The following is a 20,014-nucleotide window of genomic DNA, read 5'->3' on the forward strand; positions in this document are numbered from 1 at the left end:
CCGTGTACACTAGCACGCGGTGCGCGCGGTGAAACGCCGCTTCCCATTCATTTTCAATGGAAGGAAAGTGGTTAGAAGCGGAGAGGGTGGAGGACCGTGGTAGCCTACTTTTGCAGCCAAAATTATTTCAAAAAAATATATTAAATAAATACACAGAGGATGCTTTTCCTCTCAAGAAAATGCAAAGAGCGCCATCTGCTGCTATTCCCATGTCCTGCAGGAGATTTTTTTTCTCCCACATTCTCGTGAAGGTGCTGTATATCTGCTCTCAGTTTATACTTCAAATATACAACATATGTGATTACATGCTTCGGACAGGGACTGAAGTCGGTTTATTTCAAGTTTAAATTTCAACAAATTCTATCACGGGTGAAAGAAGTGAACAAAACATGAAATATGTACAGTCATAATGCACAGAAAATATAACAGACGGTATATAAATATAGGTACGGGAGGGATAAAACAATGACTGGAGCTAAACAAAATAAGCATGCATTGTAAATGGTTCACAAGGCATAGAACAGCCAAGCCAATATTACATCTGTGGAAAATACTGCCATTAAACTATTGGCTTTATTTACAGCAGCCTTGGGATGCATCCCAAATGGAACCTTATGCCCTATTTAGGGCACTACTTTTGACCGGGTCCCACAAGGCTCTGGTCAAAAGTAGTGCATTAGGTAGGGAATAGGGTGCCACTTGGGACATAACCTTGGTCTTCGACGCAACACATTTCCTGTCTAATTCATGACATATAATACAGTATTTCAAAATGGGGGCAAAAATAACAATTCAAAACAGTATTCAGAAGCTATTAGTATGGATTAATATTGCAGGTATACTGTAAAAAAAACAAAACAAGGCACAAGCAAATACACGCTCAAGATACATGGCTTGAGGATAATAGGGTTTGGTTTTTGATACAGGCCAATGTGTGCACACAGCATACAATTACAGTATAGTATACAATGTTTGGTCTGTTAAATCAGCCCTAGCTTGGTAGCTGTGATGGATATCAATAGTGTGTGTGTGTGTGTTATATAATACAAGCTGACCAGACATTCATAGATTAGAAGCAACGTTTCTTCAACATAAAGTCAGAGTTGGGAATGTTAGTTAATCATCGAGGTTGCTGGGTATAATATTTGCATGTTCCCTTGCATGCAAATGAGGTCTCTCTCTGACTCTCTTTTTATAACAAGTTTGTGAATCAATGATTAAAAGTACTGTACAAAACACTCATTTTAAGTTTCATTTTTGATTCAATTGCAACAGGCAGGTCTAACAAAAGAAATACTGTGTTTGTATTTGACAACATTTTGGACTTGGTCATAGCCATAGCTGATAAAATTGCTATGAGTTCTCACATTTGAGAAAACAGAAACATTGTGCACTGTTACAGTACATTTAACAGTCAATGTAGTGAAACCGTACTACAGAAACAGTAAGGCCCGATAGTGTTCTCAGTAACACGCCACCTTTATCTTGACTTTTAACAGGGTTGGGCTCAATTCATTTCAATCAAATCAGGAAGTAAACTGAAATTCCAATTTCATTTTTATCCCCATTGACAAGCATTGAGGAAAATTGGGAATTGGAATTTCTGAATTGAAATGGAATTGACCCAAACTCTGAATTCTTGTTCTAACCGAAACAACTGTACCTTTAACATTCAGAATAAGGAGAGTAAAATACATTAGGTTTAACGCCATGATTAGTATTTCTAAAGCAGCAGTAACATTTCATAGGTGAGCATAAAAATGACATCTATACATTTCAAACAAGGTTGGTTAACTTACAATGGTCATTTACAGTGCTTTGACAAAAAAGTTCATCCAAGTAAGTTGGATTTTTTGTAACTAATTAATTATTGCTGGATTCAATTTAAAAGACAAAACTTCTTACCTCTTTTTTTTCCTGTCTTTAAATTGTAAAAAAAAAGAAAATTGCACTGGCACTTAAAATGTCCTTAGATTATCGACTAAAACGTCAGATTGTCAAGGTCTTTCTACTATGTGACGAATAGGTACTGCCCATATTTAGATTTTAGACAAAATATTTCACATTTGAAAATTCTAGGACTCTTCATTGCGGTTTTACATTTGCAAGAATACTTCAGATCCCAGTAGTTTTGACTCATTACAACGTGCCCGAATGTTAAAGCACAAAAAACAGCAGACTCAAACCCCACCAACTCAACCAATAACTCCCCTTCCGTAATAATGTATGAAGGGTGAGATTGTAATCCTTGTGAAAGGGGAAAACATTCCTTCACCAGTTGTTGGGCCCAAATCACACAGTCAACACAGGTGTTACACACATAGGCAGTTTACAGAGGCTTATTCAACACAGCTTTTCACTGCATGTACTAATCATTGGCCAGCCAAATGATCTTCTCCCACTAATGGAAATGAACGGTTTTTTATTTTATTTTTTAGATTCTCACTAACTAAGAAATTCTACCGCTTCACAAAGATTATTCTTTAAATACAGGCTTAAAAACATAGCATCGTCACTAAGAACAAATTCTTCAGACGGCAAATACTATGGAACAATTACTATCGAAATCGCCATTTTTAAACTGCCCCTTTACAAATAACCAAACAACACGTTTCCAAATAAGCCTATCTGTCCATTGCGAGAAGGAACACTAGAGGCAATGAGGCGGTTGTGTGCAGAGCGACACTCTGCTTCCATCAACATTAAAACCTTTCAGACGGTTTATAAAGGACTCAGGTTTCATTCAAAGCTCTTTACATTCATTCGACTAGGTCTGAAGTAGTGTCACATTCGTATCTTAATAAAATGTGGAATAAACGTATTTACAAGACGACAAAACAGAAGGAAATAAAATACTGATTGCAACAGGCATAGGGTTTCCCAACAAGGAACAGCCTACAGCCTTTATTAGAATACATTAAAACCACAAGGAGGTCTGGAAAGAAAGATTGAGGCACAACTGTTTCCCTATCTGAGTCACGTTCATTAGGGCACGCCATGAAAAATATTTGAAAACGGTAAAAAGAAAATTAGTGTTTCTAATTGGACCAGTAGTCCAGGTTGTCCCTTCCTGTTTCATTCTGTTTTGCACCGATTGGTGCCCTATGAACATAACCCTGTACTGTATGTACCTGCACACACATGGATGGAGCCAGAGGGCCATGTTCATTAATATGAGGAGATGTCTGAGGAGCTGCTGCTGTTGCTGGTGGACGTCTGGGCTCTCTTTATGTACAAGTTCAGCAGCTTCATCTGGTGGGATAGTAAAGACGCTGAATGAAACCAACACATCCCAACATGGCGATTCAAGATATTGAAAAACATTCTGCAACCAGTAGATCTTGAAGAAAAAAAAGAGAAGGGAATTAAAGACATTGTCTGTGTCCCAAGTGGCACCCTATTTCCTAGTGCACTACGTAGGGAACAGGGTGCCATTTGAGACCGACCCAGACAGGGTGCTGAGATGAGACGGTAGTGTACCTTGCTTCCTGTGAGTTGGGCCAGGTAGGGCTTCAGCTCTTCACCGATGACAGAGTAGACAGCCACCAGACAGAACACACTGGCCTTCCTCACACTGCTCTCTGTGTTGTCGTACCCCTGTACACAGAGAGAGACATCAGAACAATACTAGACATACACTGAGTACAGCAAACATTAGGAACACCTTCCTAATATTGAGTTTCAGCCCCCCCCCCCCCTTTTGCGTCGGGGCATGGACTCTACAAGGTGTCGAAAGCGTTCCACATGGATGCTGGCCCAAGTTGGCTCGATGTCCTTTGGGTGGTGGACCATTCTTGATACACACGGGAAACTGTTGAGTGTGAAAAACCCAGCAGCGTTGCAGTTCTTGACACAAACCGGTACGCCTGGCACCTGGTACCCTGTTCAAAGGCACTTCCAAAATTTGGACTTGCCCATTCACCCTCTGAATGGCACAACTGAATGGTACACATACACAATCCATTTGTTACTTCTAGGTTGGACTACTGCAATGCTCTACTTTCCGGCTACCCGGATAAAGCACTAAATAAACTTCAGTTAGTGCTAAATACGGCTGCTAGAATCCTGACTAGAACCCAAAAATTTGAACATATTACTCCAGTGTTAGCCTCCCTACACTGGCTTCCTGTTAAGGCAAGGGCTGATTTCAAGGTTTTACTGCTAACCTACAAAGCATTACATGGGCTTGTTCCTACCTATCTTTACGATTTGGTCCTGCCGTACATACCTACACGTACGCTATGGTCACAAGACGCAGGCCTCCTAATTGTCCCTAGAATTTCTAAGCAAACAGCTGGAGGCAGGGCTTTCTCCTATAGAGCTCCATTTTTATGGAATAGTCTGCCTACCCATGTGAGAGATGCAGACTCGGTCTCAACCTTTAAGTTTTTACTGAAGACTCATCTCTTCAGTGGGTCCTATGATTGAGTGTAGTCTGGCCCAGGAGTGTGAAGGTGAACGGAAAGGCTCTGGAGCAACGAACCGCCCTTGCTGTCTCTGCCTGGCTGGTTCCCCTCTTTCCACTGGGATTCTCTGCCTCTAACCCTATTACAGGGGCTGAGTCACTGGCTTATTGGTGTTCTTCCATGCCGTCCCTAGGTGGGGTGCGTCACTTGAGTGGGTTGAGTCACTGACGTGGTCTTCCTGTCTGGGTTGGTGCCCCCCCTTGGGTTGTGCCGTGGCGGAGATCTTTGTGGGCTATACTCGGCCTTGTCTCAGGATGGTAAGTTGGTGGTTGAAGATATCCCTCTAGTGGTGTGGGGGCTGTGCTTTGGCAAAGTGGGTGGGGTTATATCCTTCCTGTTTGGCCCTGTCCGGGGGTATCGTCGGATGGGGCCACAGTGTCTCCTGACCCCTCCTGTCTCAGCCTCCAGTATTTATGCTGCAGTAGTTTATGTGTCGGGGGGCTAGGGTCAGTCTGTTATATCTGGAGTATTTCTCCTGTCTTATCCGGTGTCCTGGGTGAATTTAAGTATGCTCTCTCTAATTCTCTCTTTCTTTCTTTCTCTCGGAGGACCTGAGCCGAGCCCTAGGACCATGCCTCAGGACTACGTGACATGATGACTCCTTGCTGTCCCCAGTCCACCTGGCCGTGCTGCTGCTCCAGTTTCAACTGTTCTGCCTGCGGCTATGGAACCCTGACCTGTTCAGCGGACGTGCTACCTGTCCCAGACCTGCTGTTTTCAACTCTCTAAAGACAGCAGGAGCGGTAGAGATACTCTCAATGGTCGGCTATGAAAAGCCAACTGACATTTACTCTTGAGGTTCTGACTTGTTGCACCCTCGACAACTGTGATTATTATTATTTGACCATGCTGGTCATTTATGAACATTTGAACATCTTGGCCATGTTCTGTTATAATCTCCACCCGGCACAGCCAGAAGAGGACTGGCCACCCCTCATAGCCTGGTTCCTCTCTAGGTTTCTTCATAGGTTTTGGCCTTTTTAGGGAGTTTTTCCTAGCCACCGTGCTTCTACACCTGCATTGCTTGCCGTTTGGGGTTTTAGGCTGGGTTTCTGTACAGCACTTTGAGGTGTCAGCTGATGTAAGAAGGGCTATATAAATACATTTGATGTCAAGGCTTAACATTCCTTCTTTAACCTGTCTCCTCCCCTTCATCTACACTGATTGAAGTGGATTCAACAGGCGACATCAATAAGGGATCATAGCTTTCACCTGGTCAGTCTATATCATGGAAAGAGCAGGTGTCCTTAATGTTTTGTATATACTCAGTGTCTAGACAGTGTGGCATAATCCCAAGGACAGAAAGTCATTATCTTATGTAACTAAACCCCAAGCATCAACACTGTACTGGAAATAGATAAATATCAAGTGCTTCTATTTGAAGTAGATACATTTCAAGTGCTTCCGCGTCAACCAATCAGTAAGCACATCAATAAATCAACCAATGGACTAACCAATCATTCAACTTGATCTATAAAGCCCTTTTTACCTGCAGTAGTCCTGGTATGATGTCAGGCAGCAGCTGGTGGAGGGACTCCTTGGTGATGCGTTCTATCACCTTGGTCTGCATCTTGATGGAAGCCAGGTTGATGGGGTAGTCAGCCGTCTGGACGATGGGACACAGCACCTTGATACACTGTTCTGGGTGGATGGAGCCGGCCAGGGTGGAGGCTGACTCCTCTGCTGCCCGCACAACCTGGGTAGAGTGAGGAGGGTGAAATGGTTGATCATGGAATGGGTTCATTTTGGTTTATTGGCAGAGAAGGGTACATGTACAGTACCAGTCAAAAGTTTGGACAGACCTACTCATTCATGGGTTTTTCTTTATTTTTTACTATTTTCTACATTGTAGAATAATAGTGAAGACAGCAAAACTATTAAATAACACATGGAATCATGTAGTAACCAAAAAAGTGTTAAACAAATCAAAATATATGATATATATTTGTTATTCTTCAAAGTATCCACCCTTTGCCTTGATGACAGCTTTGCACACTATTGGCATTCTCTCAACAAGCTTCATGAGGTAGTCACCTGGAATGCATTTCAATTAACAGGTGTGCCTTGTTAAAAGTTCATTTGTGGAATTTCTTGAGCCAATCAGTTGTGTTGTGACAAGGTAGTTGGGGTATACAGAAGAAAGCCCTATCTGGTAAAATACCAAGTCCATATTATGGCAAGAACAGCTCAGCAAAGAGAAACGACAGTCCATCATTATTTTAAGACACGAAGGTCAGTCAATGCGGAACATTTCAAGAACTTTGAATGTTTTTTCATGTGCAGTCGCAAAAACAATCAAGCGCTTCGATGAAACTGGCTCTCATGAGGACCGCCACAGGAAAGGAAGACGCAGAGTTCTCTGCTGCAGAGGACAAGTTCATTAGAGTTACCAGCCTCAGAAATTGCAGCCCAAATAAATGCTTCACAGAGTTCAAGTAACAGACACATCTGAACATCAACTGTTCAGAGGAGACTGTGTGAATCAGGCCTTCATGGTCGAATTTCTGCAAAGAAACACTACTAAAGGACACCAATACGAAGAAAAGACTTGCTTGGGCCAAGTAACACAAACAATGGACTTTAGATCGGTGGAAATCTGTCCATTGGTCTGATGAGTCCAAATGTGAGATTTTTGGTTCCAACCACCATCTCTAGGTGAACGGATGATCTCCACATGTGTGGCTCCCACCGTGAAGCATGGAGGAGGTGGTGTGATGGTGTGGGGATGCTTTGCTGGTGATTTATTTAGAATTCAAGGCACACTTAATCAGCATGGCTAAAACAACATTCTGCAGCGATACGCCATCCCATCTGGTTTCCGCTTATTCGGACTTATTCATTTGTTTTTCAACAGGACAATGACCCAAAACACACCTCCAGACAGTGTAAGGGATATTTGACCAAGGAGAGTGATGGAGTGCTGCATCAGGTGACCTGGCCTCCACAATCACCCGACCTCAACCCAATTGAGATGGTTTGGAATAAATTGGATCGCAGAGTGAAGGAAAAGCAGCTCAGCATATGTGGGAACTCCCTCAAGACTGTTGGAAAAGCATTCCTCATTAAGCTGGTTGTGAGAATGCCAAGAGTGTCATCAAGGCAAAGGGTGGCTACGTTGAAGAATCTCAAATATAAAATATTTTAATTTGTTTAACACTTTTTTGGTTACTACATGATTCCATATGTGTTATTTCATAGTTTTGATGTCTTCACTATTATTCTACAATGTAGAAAATAGTAAAAAATTAAGAAAAACCCTTGAATAAGTTGATGTGTCCAAACTTTTGACTGGTACAGGCAAGACTATATTTGATCCCGACAGTCTTTTCATAATTTTATTTCGATGTGCTATTAACTCCATAAAAAAACTAACACATCATCACAGAGATGAAAGCTATTAACTCAAGATGTGTAGACTTAGCATGTCCTCTAAAGCAGAGCCTCATAGACAGAGACAGCCAGTGAGAGCTACCTCTTTGTGGGAGTCTTTGTGTGCCTCCAGAGTCTTCATGATGGTGAGTTCTGCATAGTTCTTGAAGCGGGCCGGCTGGTTACGTAAGATCTCCTTCAGCACTCGTAGTGCCAGGGCCCGGATGGTGTGCTGCAGGTTGGGGGAAAAGGACGCGACATGCTCAGAACCAACCACTCAGAGACAGTGGAAGGAAAAACAGTGGATTAAAACATCAGATTGTGGCATGGCTCCCAGGACAGGAGTTTACTTTGTGTCTCTCCATCCATCCATTTCTCCTATCCTCCAGAGTCCTTACATCTTGGTCTGACAGGGTCTCCAGCAGCAGGAGCAGCATGGTTTTGAAGTGTTCCTCCCACACTGCCAGGCTGTCCTCCCGGGCTATCTTCAGCAGCTCCACCAGGGCTCCCCTCCTCTCCTCTGGCCTCTCACTGGGGTTAGACAGCTCCTTCAGCAGCTCACCCACCTTTCAACGACCACAACAGATATTAGTCAGTGACCATAGAATTACACATAGATCAGTAGTAAGTAGTAAAAACACAGAGATTTTTTTTTATTGTCAAACGAATTCAATCAATCACCAGTTCCAGCTGCTCCGCAGGGGAACTGTTCTTGGTGCGCAGCATCTTGTTCTCTCCACCACACTCTTGGCGGCCTGCGAGGAAGAGGGTTGAGAGGGGGGGTCTTACCTTACAGCTAATATATAGCCTATTATAAACAGGGTGGTTCAAGCCCTAAATGCTGATTGGCTGACAACCAGTTTATAACAGCAATAACGCCCCTCAGTGGTTTATGTTATATACGACACCTGGGCCTTATTGCTTAAATGTTTTATGACCATCCAAAATGGCACCCTATCCCTATACAGCTCACTACTTTTGACCAGCGCTATGTAAGGAATAGGGTGGTCAAAAGTAGTGCACTACATAGGGAACAGGGTGCCATTTCAGACCCTTGAGACAGCCTCACCCTCTCGAAGCTGCTCCACGTCGTCCTCGTACACCGTCTCTCTCAGGGCAGCCTTGTCGTAGGCGCTGATGGTGTCTGTGTAGTTGTAGGGGTTGTAGTCGCGGCCCCGGGGCCCGGAGAAGGAACGCGGGGAGGGGGTGTTGAGTAGGGAGGTCTTGTTGTCCAGGGCCGTGCGACCCCCGGGCCCCTCCACCACGTCGACACCAGAGTGTGATGCTGTTCCAACACCCGGCTGAGGAGAAACAAGACTTTTGACAAAACGTAACATAACAAACGTACAGTTTTATAAAAATAACTAAATGTATGCATGTCCATTCTAGAGAAAAGAAATATATTCACCAAAGAGAACAGTTGCCAAACAAGTGCACTTGTTCACTCCCCCCTCTGGATTTAAAAGGAATGGGCTGTGGGAAGACACTCCCTCTAGTCTATTCTAACACCAATCCAAATATTTTAAATCAATGAGGGGGAGGCAGTGAGTGAGTGAGTGGAGAATAGTAGGGAATTGCCCAAGCCCCTCACCGTGTCCTCTCTCTTGCCTCTGCCTGGCTCCATGAGGTCCTCCTGACTGCGGAAGCTGAAGTTCTGGATGGCCTCAGTGACGCCTCGCAGGGAGCTATAGATCTGATCGGTGTTCAGGTTCTCTGTGTCGTACTCCAACATGCTTCAGGTCACATCGCGAGGGGAGGGTTATTATTCAAGTACGACACTAACATACAACACCACCACAGGAACAAGACGTCTGCCCAGTGGGCAAAAGCAGGGGGGAAAAACTGGTTGAAACGATGCCATTTTATTTACCGAGTACGTAAGGATGTCATTTCAAGCAGTTTCCTCATGTAAAAGATCAACCGTGCAGAACAGTATGTGTTGAAGAGACAGAGTGGAACAGTCAAGGTGTTAATGTGGTGAATCCTCCGAAATGTGGGCACATGAGAGCACAGATAGCTGCTGCGGAATGAGAAATGTGGGCACATGAGAGCACAGATAGCTGCTGCGGAATGAGAAATGTGGGCACATGAGAGCACAGATAGCTGCTGCGGAATGAGAAATGTGGGCACATGAGAGCACAGATAGCTGCTGCGGAATGAGAAATGTGGGCACATGAGAGCACAGATAGCTGCTGCGGAATGAGAAATGTGGGCACATGAGAGCACAGATAGCTGCTGCGGAATGAGAAATGTGGGCACATGAGAGCACAGATAGCTGCTGCGGAATGAGAAATGTGGGCACATGAGAGCACAGATAGCTGCTGCGGAATGAGAAATGTGGGCACATGAGAGCACAGATAGCTGCTGCGGAATGAAAAAAAAAAAAAGAAATGAAGTGAAAAACAAAATAGACCCTTGGGGTTGGGACAAATCAAGGGTGACACAGCTATGTGACAATGTACCTGGGAGAGAAAGCACTTCGTAGGGTCTTCAGGGAGGGGGCAGCAGGGGTGGAGGAGAGAGGAGAAGGGAAGGGAGGGGGGTACTTTGACAGGCCATCGGCACTCCAACCCCATAGCCGACTGTAATGTGCCCAGAGCACGGCGAGGGAGGGAGGGAGGGAGGGAGGGAGGGAGGGAGGGAGAGAAAAGTGGGGATAGAGGCGCGAGGGAGAAAAAGAGAGATGTGAGGAGGGAACAGAGTCGAGCGGGGGAGGGGGGGGGGGGGGGGACGACGACTACTTGTTGTCGTTGTTAGTTAAGTTAGTAGTGATGTAACTAACTTCTACGGTGTGTTGGGGACCAGGTATTAAAAGGTTACGTCAAACCTACCTGGGAGAGAGCCCTCCCCCATGGGAGCAGTTGGTGGGAGAGGTGAGTGGGCTGCTGCGACTGCTGGTGTGGCGAGGTGGGGGAGGAGTCCGTCCCATGGTGCTACTGGGAGAAGCCTGCGGATCACACAGAATCGGAGCAGGTAGAGTACATTATAAACCCGGGTGGTTCGAGCCCTGAATGCTGATTGGCTGACAACCGTAGTATATCAGACCGTATACCACGGGTATGACAAAACAGTTATTTTTACTGCTCCAATTACGTTGGTAACCAGTTTATAAATAGCAATAAGGCACCTCAGGGTTTGTGATATATGGCCAATATACCACGGCTAAGGGCTGTATCCAGGCACGCTAAGAACAGCCCTTAGCCGTGGTATATTGGCCATATACCACACCTCCTCAGTCTTTATTGCTTAATCATATGATGCTATCCCTGTATGTTTAGATTACAATTGTCCATGTTACAGCAAGCAAGGTTTAGGTTGATGGCTAACGGTGCCAGTGAGAAGAGGACCTTCCTGGACAAATTCCCTACTCTTCTTCTCATGGTGAGTAGATATTTGGGATCCAGCCATTTTAGCCCTGCTCAGTCTCATCCTCTCTAAGACGTTGAGTACACGTGAACGTCAGAGTCAGGTCTTACCACGCCGGTGCTGCTGGAGTTCCGGAGGTGGCTATGCAGCAGTTTAGTGGCTCCGTCCTGGAAGGTCTTGGGCAGGGCCCCCAGCAGCATGGTGAACTCTGGGGTGTTCAGCTCGAACAAGGCGATCAGAACCACCTGGGCCGCCTGGGGATTAAAGGGTCACAGCGAGGTCAATGGTTAGAGGTCATCAAAGAGGGCGTTCACTTTTTTCCCCACTAACATTGATATGCGATACCACGCAACAGCGAAGTGCATTTCATGGTAATATTTGGCCCTTAGAGAAGAGAGGGAACATCCGACAAGCCCATTCTGCTCTTACGGAACCACGAGACACATCAGTCAACGTACTGACAAACACATGATCCATACGCACCGCACGGAAATACAGAAGCACACACTCGTTTAGGTTCAGCTAGCATTCAGTTAGTCAGGCGAGTTAAAACCAATGTCAGTTCTCGTAAACCAGTTCAAAACCAGCATCACAATGCTCTCGGGTGAAATTCCATGCATGTTGGTCAACCAAACCTGGTCACTGCAGATATACAAGAACTATGAGTAACAAGTAACAGCAGCACAGGCTATTAGAAAAAACGCAATATTACCGCACATTCAGAGCCATTGTGTTGCCCATTCCCACCCCGTCGCTTAAAGGGGCAATCTGCAGTTGCAACATAAACGTTTTGACTTATAAATTAATTATATGTACCCAGATATTAGCTTATTTAACTCCATTGTTTGTAAACAAAGTAAATGTAAAACAAACACGGTACAGCCTCAAAACATAGTTAAAACTATCATTGTGATATCATGGATGGTTAGTCCTTGCATCCCTAGCTCGGTCTATGAATTTGAGAGTGGTTGCATTTCTCCAGCCCAATCTCCCAGATTTTTAGCAAAACAGTGGTGGGGTCAACACCTTGTTATCTTTTCAACTGCTGATTGCCGCTTTAACATTCACTCATTATGAAGAAAACTTTGAAAGCAGAAACAACTGTTCTGGCTCATTCAGAGCCATTTCAGTCCCCATTCCCACCCCTGCACTGTCATTTACATTCACAGTTATAAAGCAGAAACAACTCTGTGTCTGCCAGCAAGGCGAAGTTGGATTAGAGACAGAGAGCCCAGGCTTGAGGAGGTTATGTTAGGCAGTCTGCCGACCGTGCAGCTGACTGATGGGCCGGGGGGCTCTACTACCTGCTTGCACCGCTCCTCCACGTTCCCCTCTCCAGGTAGAGAGGCTACGGTGGTGCTGGGCCTGCCTGACAACTCCTCACCTGCCCAGCTATGGTGGAAGCTCTGGGGTTGGGGGTCGACCGACGGGTAGGGTGGGGAAATTATCCGTTTAAAATACAAAAATAAAAACAAGCAAAAAAGCCAGCAAACAATAGTTCTTTTAGAGCTTCGGCTGATCAGTTCGCCAGCTGGTTAAATCTGGGACATTTACAGAAATGCTGATTAATGTGCATTGTCCCTGTGAAACACAAAGTCAATTTTTTTTCAAGTGTCTGACGCTGTTGCTATGGAAACAAACAACCCCAACTCGACCCACCTTCCTGACGTCGGAGCTCTTTGGTTCCGTGGTCCAGGTGATGATGCGGGAGACGGCCAGGCGTGTCTCGCTGGAGTTGACAAAGTCCGCGGGGTCCATTTGACGGGCCAGGCACTCAATGTACCTCAGGATGGCCACCTTGACCTTCAGGTTGGGGGTCTGGGTCTGGTCCACGATGAAACGCATCAGGATGTTAAACTGCTGGTCGAACGGGAATGAGTCCCTGGGAAAGAGAGAGGAAAAGAAATAGAAAAAGGCATGAGATGAGAGGGATTGATCCACTAGAACAGGGATCATCAACTAGATTCAGGCAAGGGACGATTTTTGCGTGGATTGTCATGGTACCTAATTACAAATAATTTGTAGTTGGCAAATTGACTGCAAACCGATATAATATTTGACTAAAACATAATAATTTCAAACCTCATTTGTATATTATCATCATGTCTCTCTTTTATGCGTGGAAATACTTAGGAACAGATTTCCAAAATTAAAATCACCTGGACCTGATAAAAAAAAATGTATGTCCAGCAATGAAAATGCAAAAAATATTTTTTTGCTCAGAAAACATGGGGGGACAAATAAAACCACTCGTGGGACAAATTCGATCCCGCGGGTCACCAGTTGGGGAACACTGCACTAGAAAATCTACAAACAGACAAAAGCAACATCTAAGGGCTTTTCACACTACCAAGCAGAGCCAAACCAAGCTGTACCGAGCTGGCCTGGTTACACATCCACCATAGTGGGTGGAATCGTGCTGAAAAGCAAAAAGTGGATGAAGAAAAAAATGACCTGTGTGAAAACGGTAATAGAGATGGGGCTTTAGTTCTGACCTGGTGACGTCCAGAGCCTTCTGGACCTTGGCCTGTACGGAACCCAGGAGGTCAGCTCCCATCTTCTTCAGCAGCTGGGTGAGCAGGACAAACAGCCAGTCCTGCACATCCTCTCTGTGCAGGGTGATGAAGTCTACCAGGGTCTCCAGAAACATACTGAACACCTGACACAGTGACCACCCAGTCAGTCAATAATAGGCTATACATATTTACTTCACTGTTAAGGACTATTACAGTAGGACAACATACAGAACATCAATAATTAACCAATCAACTTTCTGAATAGTTGGATTCGATTGCATTGCTATTAAAAAGTGAAGGACAAAAACACTTACTCGCTGATGTTATAAATCCCCCGCAAAGACCACCATGCGACACAAAAACAGACAGTTAGTTAGTACAGTAAGTACATTAGCTTCACGTCAGAACAAAGGTTATATCAGACACGGGGGGTTCGATTGGGGGCTCACCTTGCTGTGTGGGTCAGCAAACATCCTTGTGAAGATCTCACACAACCTCTTCAGCTCCACACGGCTGCAACACACGAGCGGGAAAAAAGGAAGGCAATCAATCGCACAGCACCTTTTGGTTTCAGCCAGATTTCAAATCAAATCAAACTTTATTTGCCACATGCGCCGAATACAACAAGTGTAGACTTTACCGTGAAACGCTTACTTACAAGCCCTTAACCAACAGTGCAGTAAAAGAAGAAGAAAATATTTACCAAGTAGGCTAAAATAACAAGTAACAATAAAAATAGCGAGGCTATATACAGGGGGCACCAGTACCGAGTCAGTGTGTGGGGGTACAGGCTAGTTGAGGTAATCTGTACATGTAGGTGGGGGTGAAGTGACTATGCATAGATAATAAACAAACAGCAAATAGCAGCAGTGTACAGGGGGGGGGGGTCAATATAAATTGTCAAGTGGCGATTTTGATGAATTGTTCAGCAGTCTTATGGTTTGGGGGTAGAAGCTGTTGAGGAGCCTTTTGGTCTTAGACTTGGCGCTCCGGTACTGCTTGCCGTGCGGTAGCAGAGAGAACAGATTTGTATCTAGAGCACAGTTGTCTCAGTGACGGCCTCAAATACGCGACATCACAAAAGCTCAAAACAAAAATAGATCGTCTCTATCCCACCTGAGAATTCTCTGGCTAACGAGCAGGCTCTGTAGTCCCAGCAGCCCCTCCTTCCTCTCAGACCAGTTGGAACTGGCACAGTGGTTCAGCACCTCGGCCACGTCCTCCGTCTGTCTCATGTAGTGGGGCGGGCCGCCGTTCCGCGAGCCATACGAGCGCTCAGAGCAGGCGCTGCTGGCGTCGCTGTTAGCGTCGTCGTCTGAGTAGATGCCCGGGGACTCGTACCGCCGTCTGACTGGCCGCCGCTGAGGGGTCAAGGGTTAAGAGGTCAAATGGTCCTACAGGTACATATACAGCATACTCACTAAGTCATGCCACCGAGTGAAGAGAAACCAACGACACTTCCTGTTAAACAAGCTGCCACAAGACTACATTCGAGAGGCAAATAAGAGTCCAAATAGATGCTAATCCAAGAAATGTTGCTCCAAGAGAAAAAGCCATCAAAGCTATTATGATCAGCATGCTATGACTCAGACGGTAAAGAGGATAGAGAATCTAAGTCACACGTGACGAGGTAAACATCCACCTTGTTGTTCCTGGCATCTCCTAGTAACAGGGCATCGGCTACGGCTGCCTCCACCTCGGTCCCAGTGTTGAGGATCCTCATGGCATTGACAGAGGCTGAGATACGGGCCTGGTGGGCCAGACCTAGACGCTCTGGAGGAAACACAGAGATATTACAATACTTTTAGAATAGTATTGTAGTATTATAGGAGCACAGTAATACAGTATTACAAAGGAAAAGCGGTCGACCTATTAACAAAACGGGGTGTAAAAGTCACGGGGGAAGAACAAATGAAGCAAATTTCATCAGCAGGTCATGAGAAACTCAAGAGGAGATACAGGGTATAACACAAAATAATAAAATGATGAATTGACGGTTTATTTTACAGCACAGTATAAGGGCCAATAAAAACAAAAGTGTACTTAACGAAACAGAATGACACAAAATAACACAGATTGACTTGAAAAATAAGACGCATCCAAACTGAAATAAGGAGGACGCTCAGCTCTCCATCACCCCCTGTGGGTGCTCGGGGTGAACTGCACGATGGAACACTGACATGCCATTGCCTGGTCTAACAGAGACATGCAGGACAGGTCACCTGAGTGGCCCACAGACTCAGCCGAGTGGAGAGCACTGGTGGAGCGGGAGACCCGTCTGGACGCTAGAGGAGGAACACGGGAGGGAGTGGGGTGATACTTTACTTGGATAGTCCCATCTACTAACCCTTATCCTAACCTTACACTTATCCTAACACTAAACGTCACCCTTAGCCTAACGCTTATTCTGATCTAACCGTAACCTTAGAAAGCAGTTGCTTATCAACCGATAGCTTGTTAATAGTATGACCATCTGTAGAACTACAGATGGAAAACCGGGACTATCCAAATAGAGTGTGACCGGGAGAGGTTCTCTCACACGTGAAGTTAGACACGGCTTTAAATAGAGCATCTTCTTCAACTCATACAGTACATGACCTGTCAACCTGAGCAGGAGGAATCCTACCATGTGGCAACGCTAACTGGCTTCATGCAAACATTAGCGGGAAAAACGTTGAGAGGCGTCCCGGCGTTGGACACAAAGGCTCTGATCGCAAGTCTATAAGCTGTCCGCGGACACAAGTTTAGCATCAACTCATCCCGTGCCATGTCATCAATGACTCTGGCACGATTAGTAAAAAAATGGTTGTTGAGGAAAATGTTGTTGTCACTCAGGAGTGAAAAGGAAAAATGTAAAAGACACAAGTAAAAAGGCATGCAGAAGACGGAAGCAGAACAGGTTCGTTTCGGTTGGTTTTCTTGTGGTCTGATGATGGCCTGTGTGTTCTACTCTAGATAGGGCTAGTCAGGATTCAGGCCCCCGGCAACCAAGCATTGAGGGGCATGGTGGCTATGGTCTCTGGGCTGGGCATGTTACTATACCGTACTCACCCAGAGGAGAGAATCCCCGAGCAGGGCTGGTGTCCCGGCTGCTCTCCCTAGAGGTGTCCCTGCTGCAGCCCTGACTCATGCTGGGCCGGGGGATACGACTCCTCGCTAGCATAGTGGTGGTTGGTTGGAGGGGACACACACAGAGAGAGAGAGAGCAGCAGCAGGAGGAAGATGAGAGCTTTATAACACACAGCCAGACAGACAGCTCAACACACTCGGAGAGAGAGCCCAGCGGAATAGAGGAGGAGTTGAATTAGTCAGGACAGAGGAGAGGAGGTTGCATTCAGTGACAGACAAGAAATGAGGTGGTTCAGAGAGCAGAGAGGTTGGAGAGGAAGAGTACAGCTGTAGAGGGGCTGTTTTCTGTCTTCAGTGTATCTGTGTGTTGTCCTTCCTGGTCCTTACCCAGGCCTGATCTGTCTGGACTGGTGTCTCGGCTGCAGCCATGGCTGCGGGGGACTTTAGGCCTCCTGTCTGCTGGCGTTGTCGCTCCAGTTGCCCTGGGGATCCTGCCGTATGTTTGGCTGAGGAGACGACCAGGGGAGCCAGAACGACTGCCAGCTGCAACACGTCATAATATGGTGTATTTATAAAGGGAGGAAAATACATACCCACACAAATGTCGAAAAGGTGGTAAAAAATGTCAAACAATTGCTCTAGATCAGTGTTTCTTGATCCTGGGGCCCTGGCACTACACACCTGATTAAAAGTTTGATGACTTTATTAGCGGAATCAGGTGTGTAGCGCAGGGCAAAAAACAAATATGTGCACCCTTTTGGGTCCCCAGGACCAGGATCAAGAAACACCTATCTAGAGAAACAACGTGTCTTTTTTCATTACGGCGTGTTGCCCATATGTCGGGGAAGATACTCACGTTGAGACACTGACACCATTTTGGCTCGACTCCTCCCCCTACTGTCTGTGACAGAGGGACTCGCCCCCACGCCGCTCCCCGAACTCGTTCTCCTGGTACGCACACGGCCTGGAAGGGAGAGAGAGAGAGAGAGACAGACGGAGAGAGAGACAGACGGAGAGAGACAGTGATAGAGAGAGAGGTCGGGGAGGGAGAAAACAGACTTAACTTCACGTGGACACAGATCCATTCAAATGCAGACACACCCAGCTTGGCCACACCAGCCCTCATCACCTACAGCCAGAGATTTCATTCATAAACAGAGACACTTGCTGGTCTATACTTGCAGGTTGCTGCCAGCCATTTCAACAGACACATGCACTCAAATCTCTATTAAGCTGGTCCAAGCAAGAAATCTCAAGTCACAAATGTCTCATCCTCTATAAAAATTTAAAAAAACATCTCAACATATTCATTCACAACAATAGATACAAATACAGAAACATGATTCACAACAAGTATATTCCAGTATTCTGTTCTAGGTAGGACAAATGGTTCATTCAGGGGAAAAGGAGATTACAGCACAACATGAATTCATGAAATTACAGTTAGACAGGCAACGATAAAGGTCAATAACCTGACAGACACTGATGCTGCCTGCCTTTACAGTCATGTGAGTTGGACAGGTCTATTTGTGGACACAATCAATGTCTCGGTCTCCTCTCTCTGGCTATGATGACCCGGTTCAACGTAGTTCTACCATGCAGACAGTCCATGCAGAGTTCCACAGATGAGCGCCGTATATTCAATGACGTAGCACACCACAAAGACGACCACTGTAAACATGGCGCAGTATATTACACAGACCAAAAGGGGACAGAGAAATCTGGATGAAGTCTTCCAGCTCCCACACATCAAGAACAAACACACAGTTAGCCATCTCATCTTACCCTCTGGCCTAATGTTACCAGGTGTGTTGTCTAAGGGGAAAAACAAGAGCAGGAGAGTCCAGGAGAGAGGTTAGCAGAAGTTAGGAGGATAATCCCCATATGGAAGACTGGGGGGGGTTACAAGATTTTGTTAAGGCCTTAAGATGTATTTTAATCATCATATTTTGACAAATAAAATTGAAATTGTTGTTAAATCTCCATGCAATGGTCCTATATCCCTCGTAGTCAGCAAAAGCGTCTGTGATGCTATGAGGCTCACAGAAATAGAATTATAAAACGGGGTGGTTCAAGCACTGAATGCGGAAATGGCTGACAGCTGTGGAACATCAGACCGTATACGACGGGAATGACAAAACATTTCATTTTCACTGCTCTAATTACGTCGGTAACCAGTTTATAAGAGCAATACGGCGCCTCGGGGGTTTTGTGGTATATGATCACTATACCGCGGCTAACGGCTGTATCCGGGCTCTCATGCCTAAGAACAGCCCTTAGCCGTGGTATACTGGCCATATACCACACCCCCTCGGACCTTACTGCTTAATTAGAACACACACACACAAACACACACCACACACACACACACACACACACACACACACACACACACACACACACACACACACACAAACACACACAGAACATATGTTTTTGGCTCACCTAGAGAGGCGTAGGAGCCGGGTGGCAGAGCGGAGGCAGCGCTGAAGGGGGCGGGCGAGGCGGGCACGGGAGTCATCCTGGTCTTGGCACTAGCGGTGGCGGCAGCGTTCACGTCCACGTCGCTACGGGAACGCTGGAGAGAGCCCGGGGTGGAGGGACCTCTGGAGGAAGCCGCTTTCGCTTCGGGGACAGGAGTGAAGGGAAGAGAGGGAGGGAGGAGAGGAAATGGAGAGGAACAACGGTTATAAGCCAAGCTCTCTACCCGAACGCATTTCGTAAAGAGAGAGGACAGAGAGGGCGAGAAAAGAGGGAAAGTTAACAGCTATAAACCAAACTCCCGTTTCAAGTCGTAATGTCACATGCACAAGTACAGTGAAATGCCTTTCTTGCAAACTCTAAACCCAACAATGCCGTGATCAATATCAATGTAGTACTACAAATAACACAAGGTAGAACCAAAACACACAGGAAATAACAATAAGAAGAACCCCAGAAAGTAAGACGCTACACACAGGGTCAGTTCCAACACTATATTTACAATGTGGTGGGATACTGGATGGATTTCATACAGTAGATGTCATGGACATTGTTGCTGTGCTTGAAAAATCATGATCGACATCTTCATGAAAAATATATCTTCTGGTCTCTGATTATATCCAGAGCTGTGGATCATTTAACTGATAGAAGAGATCTGAGATATTTTCTCCAGTCTGTGGTAGTAATGTCTGTGGTGGTAATGTCTGCGGTGGTAATGTCTGCGGTGGTAATGTCTGCGGTGGTAAT

At 45.6% G+C, this 20,014-nt stretch overlaps 1 protein-coding gene across 17 annotated transcripts in view; it reads right to left on the reverse strand.

Moving 5' to 3' along the window:
* Positions 1 to 309: 309 nt before the first annotated feature.
* The window catches only part of LOC106574260 (CLIP-associating protein 1-B), a 42,114-nt gene continuing 22,409 nt past the window's right edge, over positions 310 to 20,014 (reverse strand). For 4 of the 17 annotated variants that reach the window (XM_014150024.3, XM_082962840.1, XM_082962843.1 and 1 more), the window contains 23 exons: positions 19,232 to 19,411; positions 18,572 to 18,601; positions 17,643 to 17,750; positions 17,174 to 17,329; positions 16,769 to 16,873; positions 15,940 to 16,002; positions 15,360 to 15,490; positions 14,834 to 15,078; positions 14,167 to 14,230; positions 13,697 to 13,860; positions 12,861 to 13,083; positions 12,506 to 12,607; positions 11,312 to 11,455; positions 10,667 to 10,782; positions 10,298 to 10,417; positions 9,427 to 9,568; positions 8,905 to 9,136; positions 8,517 to 8,590; positions 8,234 to 8,401; positions 7,939 to 8,067; positions 5,956 to 6,162; positions 3,481 to 3,597; positions 310 to 3,252 (listed from right to left, as the gene is read on the reverse strand). In XM_014150024.3, the coding sequence (XP_014005499.1) occupies positions 3,169 to 3,252; positions 3,481 to 3,597; positions 5,956 to 6,162; positions 7,939 to 8,067; positions 8,234 to 8,401; positions 8,517 to 8,590; positions 8,905 to 9,136; positions 9,427 to 9,568; positions 10,298 to 10,417; positions 10,667 to 10,782; positions 11,312 to 11,455; positions 12,506 to 12,607; positions 12,861 to 13,083; positions 13,697 to 13,860; positions 14,167 to 14,230; positions 14,834 to 15,078; positions 15,360 to 15,490; positions 15,940 to 16,002; positions 16,769 to 16,873; positions 17,174 to 17,329; positions 17,643 to 17,750; positions 18,572 to 18,601; positions 19,232 to 19,411 (3,104 nt within the window). In that variant the 3' untranslated portion in view covers positions 310 to 3,168. The remainder of the gene's footprint in view (positions 3,253 to 3,480; positions 3,598 to 5,955; positions 6,163 to 7,938; positions 8,068 to 8,233; positions 8,402 to 8,516; positions 8,591 to 8,904; positions 9,137 to 9,426; positions 9,569 to 10,297; positions 10,418 to 10,666; positions 10,783 to 11,311; positions 11,456 to 12,505; positions 12,608 to 12,860; positions 13,084 to 13,696; positions 13,861 to 14,166; positions 14,231 to 14,833; positions 15,079 to 15,359; positions 15,491 to 15,939; positions 16,003 to 16,768; positions 16,874 to 17,173; positions 17,330 to 17,642; positions 17,751 to 18,571; positions 18,602 to 19,231; positions 19,412 to 20,014) is intronic. The other 13 variants (XM_082962836.1, XM_082962837.1, XM_045697595.2 and 10 more) reach the window with 13 other exon arrangements.

This window comes from Salmo salar, chromosome 16 (assembly GCF_965601325.2).
Source record: "Salmo salar chromosome 16, fSalSal1, whole genome shotgun sequence".
In the NCBI taxonomy this organism is placed as follows: Eukaryota; Metazoa; Chordata; class Actinopteri; order Salmoniformes; family Salmonidae; genus Salmo; species Salmo salar.